General features: G+C 40.4%; 1 protein-coding gene across 2 annotated transcripts in view; it reads right to left on the minus strand.

The window, feature by feature from the left end:
- EPHA6 (EPH receptor A6) overlaps window positions 1-12,191 on the minus strand; it is a 513,048-nt gene that overhangs the window by 10,897 nt on the left and 489,960 nt on the right. For both annotated transcript variants that reach the window (XM_050915616.1, XM_050915617.1), the window contains one exon: window positions 4,744-4,893. In XM_050915616.1, the coding sequence (XP_050771573.1) occupies window positions 4,744-4,893 (150 nt within the window). The remainder of the gene's footprint in view (window positions 1-4,743; window positions 4,894-12,191) is intronic.

The raw sequence follows: 12,191 nt of genomic DNA on the forward strand, positions 1-12,191 counted from the left end.
TTAGGTGGCAGGTATCAGTTTAACACTTCTCTTCGCATCAGCTTGGGCTCCGTGCTACCTGTGCTGGCTCCTCGTGATTTGATTGCTGTGACGGAGGGGTTGGACAAGAGACCCTCAGTAGACTTAGCTCAGCCCTGCTGTTCATCTGACTGAAGATGTGTTCACGTGGCAAATAGGCACCGTGTCAGACAGCGCTGAGCTCGCCTCTCCTAGCATTGCCTCCCTTTGGGTCGGGGTGGGCATGTCATTGGCTTCTGTGTTATGCATGTAAGAAATGAACATTTAACTGGCAGCCACTCAAAATATCACTTACTTAGCCATGGTCTAAAAAAGTGAATTAATTTCCCAAAGTTGTTTAATTAGAAAAGCACTTTGTAAGATGGAATGTGAAAAAATAGACCCGGCTCTGTGGAGTTTATACTTGGAAAACTTTTGGTACTTTACAAAACCCCACCCAATTCAATAAATATTTTATTGCTAACTAGAGAAGAGTTTTATTATGATCAAAACACAGTAAGTGTCACAATGTTAATGTTGCCAGACATTTTGTTGTAGCAGAACCTCTGACTATACTTATGTAAGACCTTATTAACAGTTGTTTGCATAATGTGTCTTTTATGAATCTGTTTAGTGCATGCCCCTCTCTGTTACTTTCCCTGCCATATGTACAGTATCACTGACCTTTTGGAAAGTCCTATTATTTCTGCAAAAGAAGCTCATGTGAATTCAGGGTAATTTATTGTACTAAAAGAAATGTCCCAATATCCAGTAAAGTAAGCTTTACAATATGTCTAATAACTTGAAATTTTGCAATGACATTTAGAGTCACTAAACGTATTTAGAAGGTCACAGGTGCTCACTGTTAACATTCTGGCACTAAAAGCCTGTGGGTAGGGCTCCGGAGAAAAGGAGTCCTTTGTGCTGTGCTTTGCTGAACTACAGGGAAAGCCCCCAGGAGTCAGCATCATTAGCATAAGCAGCATCCATAGGGCCCACATCATTATTCTGTATTAACAGATAACTTCTCTTTTGGATGTAGGAGTAATTAAATGTTGCTATCTTCGCGCTGTAGCAGAATATTTAATATACTCTAAATGGAGGGGTCGCTTTATGAATTCTCACTGCTGGCATGGCCTTGAATAGATACGTCGTAGGGTCTGATAGAAGGGAAGAGGACAGGCTGAAGCCAGCCTCAAAGAAAGGGAGAGGCAGATGGAATGAAGATCTGCGTTGTGCACTACTCTCACCTGGCGATTTGGACTGTATGTGAGGGTCCTACCAGTCATTCAACCCCTCTTCCCAGGAGGCGAATAGTGAGGCTGAATGGCCTTGATAGAAAGTCTCTCTCTCCCCTCATTCCCAGTTAGAGGTAGCAGCAGTGGGAGAGCCAAGAGGTGGGCTGGTAACGGAGCTGGTGTGAGGAGAAGGATTATGATTACAGGAGAAGTAAAAGAGATGATGGCAGTTGGGTTCCTCATAGAGAGTTGACCCAACACCAGATGAAATCACTCACAACTGGAATAGATACGGAAATTCCCCATGTTGTAGCACAAGATCGCATGACAGTGGGACACCATGATAGAGCAAAAAAGCATCTTCTTCCCCCCACCTCCTTGAGCTGCAGTCACTACCAGCTGCCCATCACCTGTAGCTAGAAAAGCAGACTGGCAAGATGAGGGGCAGAGGCAGAGTTTCGGAGAGGTGACGTTGCAGCTGGAAGCACTGGCACTGCACAGAAGCCAGGCACCATGGTAGGGCCGACTTTGTACAGAAGTGTCTCTGGCTTCATGGGCTTCTTTAATCTCTAAAAAAAACCATGAATGGGGTGCTTCAGAGGGAAGGGAGAAATGAAATACCAATTACACGGTGAGGAAAACCAGGCAAAAGACTGCTGCCCACGATACGCTCAGAGGATGTGCCAGTGGCAACTGACAGGGGCAACAGCAGAAAGGACTGTGAGCTGATGCTGCATTTATGACAGTGCAGTCCCTCAACCAGGCAGTGCTATTTGGGGTGGAAGGGGAAAAGTAACTGCCCAGTGAGCCTCACTTGGAAAGGCACATGTGGACACTGTACTTACTACTCAGAGAGTGTTGAGTGGACAAGTTTGTGCCCCATTGGGGCGCAAACAGAAAACTGTGAATTCCATCAAAACATAAGAAAACACTTTTCTATTGTGCATGTGACTGAGCACTGGCATAGGTTGCCCAGAGAGGTTGTAGAGTCTCCATTCTTGGAGATACTCAAAACCCGATCAGAGTCGGCCCTGAGCAATCTGCTTTAGCTGACCCTGCTTGAGCAGGGGGGCTGGACTAGACAATCTTGAAAGGTCCCTCAGCCTCAGCTGTTGTGTGATTCTGTGATTTGCTAGTACCTTTTTCCCAGTTTCTTGTTCTGTTCAGTCTCCCATTAAAAGAAGGCTCACAGTGAAAATAAGCATTGCATCTTTTAATTTGGGAAGGCAGAAAATTTGAGGCTATACGTGCATTTTGATACAAAGTGCATTCCATGCAATGCAGAGTAATCAGGTTTTGCAACAGCATACTAATGATGAACAGGTTGATATTGCCATGACTGTGTTCAGCTTTGCTTCTGAACGGAAGATTAGCTCAAGAGCAGTACCCTTTGCTATTGCAAGGCTGAAGCGATGTCCCAACTCCTTAGCAGTCAGCTCCTAAAACACCACATCTTACAATGTGACTTTTTTAAGGAAAACAATGGCAGTTTGCCTTAAATTGGTGTTTGTAAGCTGTGGCAGTTCAGGAGCTGCTAAGTGGGTCTCAGTTCAGGCAAGGTACCGAGGCTGGGGTACTCATATTGTTAGTTGGAGTCTGCTTGTTTATTCTTTTCTATTAACTTTGAACCCATTGGCCCACTTCAATCAAATTAAACAAGTGTAAGAATCAGCAGCTGGGCAGAGGCATAAAGTTGGTTGTAGGACATAGAGACTTAAATATATGAGAAATCTATACACAGATGATTTCACACTGTGGCCCAGGGAAAAAATAGCCTTAATTCAGTTGTCTAAGCTTAGGTGTCTAATTTTAGACTCCTTAGGGTATCCTGCCTGGCCTTCAGTTGTTGCTCCAGAAGGACTCACATCTCCTGCATGTCCTGTGTCAGCCGCATGTGGAGATCTTCGTTACTCTAGGGCATCTCAAATGCCAGCAGATTGCTAGCTGTGGGAAACAGAATTGAGCCTACTGGGCTTATCTGCTTATTTCACAGTAGATCCATGATGTGTTTATAGTTCAGATAGTACCAAAATAATGTCTCCACTGAAGAGAAAAGGTCTATCTCAGCTCAGTGGTTTCTTGTTCTCTTCAGATGGGCAACCACCCACCACTGCCTGGTCAATCAACAGAAGCGTAGCTCAAAACCAGGCACAGCATGTATCATCCCATACCTGGTGTTAATTAAGGAGCACAGCAGGGAGCTGGGCTGCTGGCAGGCAGATGCATGGAGAGGGGATGGAGGCTGTAAGCATTGTCAGGGGAGAATGATCTACAGGAGAGCTGGTCTAATTCCAAAGGGTAAACTCACAAGAGAAATGCTGGAGAGAAGTAGGATTATAGTACTGGTGAGGCTGTAGAGTACAAATCCAAAGGAAATAATAAGGCTTTATTAGTTCTGCTAGTCTTTTCTGGTTTGGGTGGTTTTGGTTGTTTTTTTTCTTTTCTTCATGAAACACTCTGAAATGATGGTTTTTTAATGAAAATCTCTTTCAGATCCTTATCCCCAAATGACTGATCAGCCTTAACAAGCAACCAGACTTGAAAAGCTGAATAACTTAGCAACAATATAAAAACAGCCATCTGGGAAAAGTCTTGTCAAGTCTTCAGAACCAATGCAGAGGTATTCTAGGCACATATATGAGAGAGGTTAAGATGGGTTGGCTGATATTCTGCATCTTGACATAGAGATTGATGGCTGGCGTGAAGACTGAGTATACCAGTTTGAGCTGTCATGGAGAGCCATCAAACAAAAGAATTAGTGAAAATTTAAATTGTGGTGGAGAAAAAAACATTTCCCCTTTCCCATGCTTCATTTTCTAGAACAAACTTTCAATTTTACCAGAAGCAAATGTGTTTTTTTTAATTGGGAAGGCTTATTTGGCCACAACTTTTGGGAAAAAAAGTCAGAGGAAGACATAACTTTGTTATGAGGGAGGACTATTGTCCTGCACTGTGGTTAAGCCTATACATAGTTTTTAAGGTAAACAGAATGCATTTAATTCTTAGAAAGGAGAATTGGCAAATACATTTCTCATGGCAGCTTAACTCTTTTTTTAGAAGTTAACCATGTATGCCCATTGAAGGGTACTGCCAGACTGTACTGGAGATAATGGGACAACTTCATCATCAGAATACTTCCAGTATTCCCTCAAGTTTTGATTTATAGCTTAACTGAGAACTGGATCAACTTGCATATCTGATGCAGATTCCCAGGGATTTGGATGAAAGCCACATATAGACAGCATTAGAACCTGGCAAGCTGGCTATGACTCTCTGTAATATGTCTTTAGTCCATGGGAGGAAGCTAGTCAAGGTTTTAGTTATAGAGGGCCAAGTCTTCAGATTGCATAAATTAACTGTCCCATTGAAGTTGATAGTGTTATGCTGATTTAAGTAAGTTGAGGTTCCAGCCTAGAAAGTGAATGAGAAAGCAAAGCAGGGCAGGGAGTGACAATCATTTTCAAGGAACATTTCAACAACTTGCAGATTAGTCCTTGGCAGTACTTACATCCTGGTTGGACATCTCCCAGTATGGTCTCTCACCGTAGGACATCACCTCCCACATTACAATCCCGTAGCTCCATGCATCGCTTGCTGAAGAGAACTTCCGGTAAGCTATAGCTTCAGGAGCGGTCCACCTTATAGGGATTTTTCCACCCTGGAAAATATGTTGAAAACTTGTCAATATGACTAGAATACAGCATAGCACATGTTTAAAAGAAAAGAAAAAAAAATATATCCTGGATGCTGAGATGCTACATTCTGTCTTCTGTCAATTTGCCTTGTCAATTTGCTGCAAGTGGAAAGGAAACACACCTTTTTTAGAATTTGATAAAAATTTGGTTTCATTTGTAGTCTAATTCGCCAAACCCAGCACTTAGTGAAAACAAAACTCAGTTCAAACAACAGAAAGCATTTTAGATGATTCATGTTTGTTCAGTCATATTAATCAGAACATGCCTTTTGATTGAAAACATCCCAAGCCTGAAATTCCTAGTATATTGACATTTAAACTCTTTTTCCTTAAATGAAACAGAAACATCTATTGCAAAATGGAACTCCGAAAGCACTTAATAAAATTATATAATCTGAAAGGAAACTATAGGCTTTCTATTATTCTTTACTTTTGATAATCTCTTTTAATTTTTGTTGTGCAGTTTAAATATCCAGGTAAATAGCAAACCAAGTGTGTTTCTAATAGGTGTTTCCTTAGGATATTGAATGGTTTTCATTCTGCAGCTTTCAATTTAAAATCCAAGTGCTACCACAAAAAAAAAAAATTGTAAGAATTCAATCAACAAACCTGACTTACTCTTTACAAGACCACCAGATGCAGAACTTTTCTCTGACATCAGTAATTTAAACGACTGAATCTCTTCTATTCTCCCATACATAGTTTATGTATGAAAACTACTTTTCCATTTCAGAACAAAGTATTTCTTCTCCAGATACATTTCTCTTTTCAGAAGTATGCGTTTTTCTTTTCAGAAGTATACCTTTATTATCGTTCTCCATTTAACTCTTTAAATAAGTAGCGAGAGCGAGCAGTATGCTTCAGGTGCCACTAGATGGCAGAAGGAGGCAGGCAGCAGAGCTGAGCTCACTTAGCAGTAGCTGCTTTCAACAGGCAGTAATAGATTCTGCTCAGCGTTATAATTGTATTTCTGACAGAAACAAAAGAAGAAATGAACTAGAACATCCGTTTGGCGATTGAAGAGAAGCTGCAGTTAAAAAAAAGTATGTAAATCTCTGTTAATTTGCGTTGAATATATAAAAAATTGTCAGCGAGTTGTTGAGGCCTGACTTCAACTGACTGAGAAGATGCTTGTTCTACCAAAAGAGTGTTCAAGAGCAAAGCTCTGTGTCTGTGGTGACGTGCCAGTAAGCTAACTTCTCATCATTGAGTCTCACCTGCTGATGAAAAATGTATGGTTAGCATTTATATTGTATGATAATTATGATAGTAGCCAAGATGTCCTTTGTATGATGTTACATTTTTTGCAGCTGCTTTTTTAAAGCCTTTGCTTGCTCAGTTGTGGTTGAAGTCAGTGGCAAATGACTTACTGATTTTAGCAGTAGTAAGGTAAAGGTAATACTTTATTTTGTATTTTTGCCCAAGCACCTCCCCTACCCCCTTTTCTTAATCCAATAACCTGGTGGTCAGATCACTCCTCTGGCATGTCAGAGATGCAAAGGAGTTTACGCCCCACCTGCTGCCATCTCTGAGCCTGCCCTAGCCAGCACTGCAGGGTGTGATGCTCTTGGTCGCTTCCTGGTACAGCTGTTCCACTGGGGAAGCAATTACAAATGCTTTTGGGTACGAGAATGAAGAAGTAGGGTGACAAAGGAGATTTGTGATAAGACATTCTCCAAGGAAAGACCAGCCTAATTTCTTGTTTCTTCCTCAGGAAATAGTTAAACCTTCTAAAAAAATTGGATAAGAGCATTTGGTGTTTGATCTCACGGTCTGGTTGCAATGGTGTTTTGGTGGGATATGTGAGCCCAAGCTTCCGGAGGCAGTGGAAGATTTAGTTATTCAGTGCCCCAAATGTATACTACACACTGGGCTGTCCAACCAAAAGGATGTGTCCTCTGAGAAACAGACAGTTTTAGGGTCTAACTGCAGAGTGTAGTTCAAAATATCTCCCCACACCACAGAGTTATGGGCCTTATCCTTTTTACTGGATCTTAGTCCTTTATTTTTAAACATTTTTATTGCCAAACTTATGTAATTCCATCCTTACATCCCTGGCTTCTGCAGATTTTTGGGGACAATCAATATTTTCCTGGCCTAAGTCACAGGGCTGTGGTAGGCATTTAACTCCTTGTTTGGACCTGGACACATGCACTTTTAAAAAGGTAAACAACAATCATGCTGATCCGTATCACAAGAGACACTGCCCTGACAGCCCTAAACACCCTTCCTCATCAGCAGCATATCAGTCCTGGCTGACAAATGATGTAGAAGGTGAGACACTTGTTCCAACACAAGAGTTCACTGTCTGAACCTTGTCTTACCAAGCAATCCCCCTTGATGCTTTTTGCTTTATGTCCACTCAAGATACTTTCTGGAGTGCCATACCAGCATTCAAGGGAGTATGCAAAAGAAAAATTCCGTATTTCCTTTCCTTATCACAGATCTCAGGAGATGACAGGGAAAAAAATTCTACCGGTTTAGATGGTTGTGTTATTGCAAGACTTTGTTCATCAAGACAAACTGATGAATCAACAAATTTACTATGAGCCTACATTTCTAATTTGGAGAGTTTTATTAATCATTTATTATTTTCTGGAATTTTAGTGAAAAGTCTTATGTTAATAATTAAATATCTACTTTTAGGGAAAACACAATTCTATACATGCAAATAAAAGGCATTTGGATATTTATAGATTTTACTTTTAATGTTTGTAACATAATATGGATAACATAATAGGAAAATTATGTTTTAAAGTGTGTTCTCTTCATAAATCTGATCATGTATTCCCAGATTACACTCAAAAAAGAGGTCACATCTCGAGCAGCATTTGCAGCTAGATTTGTGACTATTGGCTAAATATAAATGAGTTTTAAAGAATCTGATTAGACTCTACAACTAGTTTCATGATACAGCTTTACTGACTGATCCCTTTTAGACTGAAACAGTAGTGGCTTATTGAGTGTGAAAATGAGAACGGAGAACAGAGTCTTAACAAAATTCAAGGCAGTTCACGTTCAAGGGCGTAAGATGTGTTCAGTGTTGTAACGTAAAATAAAATTCTTTTCTGCTAGCTCTAATGACAAAGTGAAGCAAAACCTCTAAAATTTTTACAATGGATTCATCTTATGTATGAAGATGTTATAGTCATAAAAATGTAAATTTCAATACTTAATTATGTTTGCAGAATATCTTTGTATGCAAAAAAGTTGTTTTATTTATTTGAAAGCCATTCAAAAGGTGGAGATTGCAATATGACTACCTTCAGAGACGTATATGACTGAACAGTAGTAATAGCTGCTCATGCATAATAAAAGAACACATAAGGTTTAGAACAGCTGAAAATATATTTCCTGTTTCTGATTAGAGTAATAAACAGTGTTACTGATATTGGACATGTCTTTTTACATTTTGATCTAACTGGGAAAATAATAAATGCAACACTGTTTACACAATGCCTCACCTTCTAATTAAGATAATTTATAAATCGTCTACATTTTACTACTGTAGCAATGAAATCTGTCACAGCTGCCTGTATCAGAAAGCCTTTACGCAAACCCGTTTTGCTTTTAGGTTATTCTCTCTCTTTTGGGGCGTGGGGGGAAGGGGCAGAAGGGGTGTTAGGAACCAAATCGTATTTCTGCCTCATCTCATACATTAATAATGATATCAGTGATAAGCTAATTTTATTTTCACATAGTAAAAGAACACTAACACTGCTATTCAAATAATTAGAATTCAGCCTTTTTTTCTGTATGCTGCCAGCTGAATAGTGTCTATCTCCTGATTTTTTTCTTGATTGTAATTTAATAAGCAATTTTACTATGCAGTGTCAAGAATCCCCTTGCAATTAGAATATTAGGCTCACATTGCTTAGCTTGTAGGACTGTTTAGAGATCAGCTCGTGAAATGAAATTTACCCCCTCGCCCACCCACACCCACACCCACGCTCGCTTTCCCTACAGACTTGGCAACAGCACGGTTTGCCACACATTTAAAGACAGAATTGGAACTACATGTTGCAGAATGCCTTATTCTTTACCTCAAGCTATGCATGAGAGAGAGAGAGAGTCTTCCCAAAATGCCGTCTCTTCTTCGAGCTTAGAACAAGACAAAGTGCTTATAGTCTGCTATGTGAAAAGACCCCCGCGAGGCAACTGACACTGACATTATCTATTGTCCAATGGGCCACAAAGTCTATTCCTTACTCTGCGTTTTTGCCATCTCCCATTTGATTGTTTTTTTTATTTTACATGTTAGACATCTTTTTAAAAAACGAGGCATTAACAGTTTCTTTAATTAAATATTTAAACATATTTTAGAACTCCAGCAGAACTATGTAACTGGCAGCTACGGCCCATTACTCTACGAAGATGAAGGTCAGGATGTATCAGCAACCTCAAAATGCTTGATGTGAAAAATGACAGAGAGGGCACAGAAGCAAAGAAGGAAGCCTGTTAGATGCCCAAACTTTTGGCATGCCCTGCTAGCTAAAGTGAGGAGTGATACCACTGAGAACCTTAGATATAAAACTGAAGGTAAGACGTATGAGCTCGTACTGGATGTGCAAAGACAGCGATACACGTAAGCAGCCAGAAGCAAACACAGTGCATCAGACTCATGATGTCCCAGAACTAGCAGTGATGTGAAACAATGTCTGTTTCTGTTGAAAAGCCTGTTCTGTATTTTCCTTGAATGGCAGACACTGCAGAGGGACTGTCACAGAGCTGGCTGCGGTTTCACTAAATGCTGAGGTGCAAACCTATCAGTTCCAGATGCACAGACATCTAGAACTGTCTACTTCTAGGACAAAAGGTACTGAACTATGTGCATCATTAGTCCAATCTGGCACAGTAATTCCTATGCATCTGTCAGTTACTATTCCTTTATGTACGATGTTACTGAATTGTGCAATAATTTTCCATGACACAAGTGTAGTATCTGTCTTCTTCTCCACCCCAAATGACAGAAATGGGGAAAAAAAAAAGAACTTCAGAGTGAAGAGAGACAAAAGTAATGAGGGAGATTAGTTTTAAATATTGGACATAATTCATCATTCTGTACAAAAGCCTTATGCCACTTTGCTGGAGTGATGCTTTTATTTGAGCGTATGAATCAAATTTTTCATGTGCAAAGTTACAAATAGTCAGAATTTAGCATCCTCAAATCATAATTTAGAACTATTCAGTATTATCAACAGTCTTCTCTAGTGTCTATTGGAATATCAGAGAAACTACATGGCAAGATAACAAAACTGCTCTGAAAAGGCATTTCAGAATTTGCTCTCATTATGCCCAATTCCAGTCAGTTCTACCAGTCTTTCATTTCCCTCAGAACTGAAACGAACAAAACCCCCTGATTTTCAAAAAGACTGGATTTGCTTTTAATCTCTGGGAAAATATTCATTTTCTTTCAAATATCCTGATTAGCAATGCTAAAGTTAAATATGTGGAACTTGATTTTTTTCCCTTAAGTTAGCTATCCAATTTTTCAGAATAAGTTATTTATGGTTTTGAGAATATGTCAATTTTAGTGAATATTAACCCCTACAGTACACATCTATTTGTGTCATCAAAAAGGAGGAAAGCTGTTGATGGATGGAAAGAATCAGCACTGAAGATATTGGCAGAAATAAAACAGCCAAGATGAAACGTCTGTCCATAGAGCAGCAGAAACACTTCATGTTATCTAGCATTAACGTTAGAGGTACAGCAGGATGCTTCTCCAAAATACTCCACCCAACCTATCATTTTGTCTAGCTAAAGGTCATCAGTAAGATGAATTGATTAGTGGTATACATACACACAAAACCTCCAGAAAGACAGATATTCCTACCCTATCATCTTTTAGTTAAAAAATTAAAGAATTAAAATATTATATTACTTTGCTAAAAATTGAAGAATTATGAAATCAGGAACGCTCTCTAAAACAGCTGGGAGTCTCCTTAGTAGTAGTAGTAGCATTTCCTTTGAAACAAAACACTTCAACATGCAGTCCGTTGCCTGTTCTGAGGCATTGATCTTCACTTGGCTTGAAAGATAGGAAGTCTGATAAAAATGCATAGCTTTGACCCTCAAAATTCATGTAAGTGAAATGGTAGTGAATATTTCTGACCACTTACATCTGTCCTGCATTCATGTTTTCTTGACAGTGCAATTTAAAGAACTTTATACAGTGACAAAGATACAGCAAACTACCAAATACAAGTGGTTGATACCATTGCCTCTTGTTTGTGTAACTAACTGGACTACGGACGTCTTTTCTTGTTAGCCATGATGCCTTTGTCTACAAGGTACTCATTGAAAGACCCAAGGTTTTTACCCATTTATTTTAAGAACATATATTTGTTTAGTTTTTAAATGAATAAAGTAGTTCATTCCAGAGATCGAGCAAAAGGGGTCCGTGGTTGAAGATGGGCAGAGGTCTCACTCTTCCAGAGCCGAAAGCTCAGTGTGCTTTTTTCAGAAGAGGAAGGGGAGAGAAAGCAACGAGGAAGAAGGGAAAGACAGAGAAGAGATAATAAAAGATTCAACTTTCAGAAGTTAACTGCTTTACACGTCAGTGCAGACAGCTAGAGCTGTCAGATAGCAGCAAGAGCAGGGCTGCTCCCTAAGGGTAGGGGAGCCGGGAGCGGCTGCCGCACAGGCTGGGCAATGCCCTCGTGGACAGGGTGCACCCCACAGTGCCTGGGGGGATGAGCAGGGCAGGGTGGTGATGGCAATGGGCGCTATCGACAGCCCTGTGAGCATCAGGCGAAGGTAAGGAAGCAAGCCAAGGTGAATCCAGCAAATCCAAACAACTTCAATCCAACAGGGCTGGGGCTGGCCAGCTGCAATGTCGCTGGAGCAGGGATTGATGGCCCCAGGCTGAGCTGCAATAGGGTCCTGGGCCCATGGGCAGGGGTGGGGGAAGTCCCAGGGGAGGCCAGGCGGGCCAATAAGGACTGGTGGTGTCCTCAGAGCCCTGGTAAGAACTAGACAATTGTACACAGATAAACACAAGTATTTTGCAAAACCTCTTTGAGACTGGTCTTTTGAAAGGTAATGGTGAGACTGGTGGGGCCAAGGAGTCTTATAACATTTTAGAGAGTGGGACTTTGCATTTCCCTAGGATTAAGAATGCACCAGTGAATTTTATAGTATTGGGTGCTTGGCCCTCAATCACAGAGAAACCCTTTCCTTTTCTGAAATTAAATATCAGAACCATGCATCTCTCCCAAATCCAGTTTAGAAACTATAGCACTACTTGACAGTAATGATAG

Source organism: Gymnogyps californianus, chromosome 1 (assembly GCF_018139145.2).
Source record: "Gymnogyps californianus isolate 813 chromosome 1, ASM1813914v2, whole genome shotgun sequence".
In the NCBI taxonomy this organism is placed as follows: Eukaryota; Metazoa; Chordata; class Aves; order Accipitriformes; family Cathartidae; genus Gymnogyps; species Gymnogyps californianus.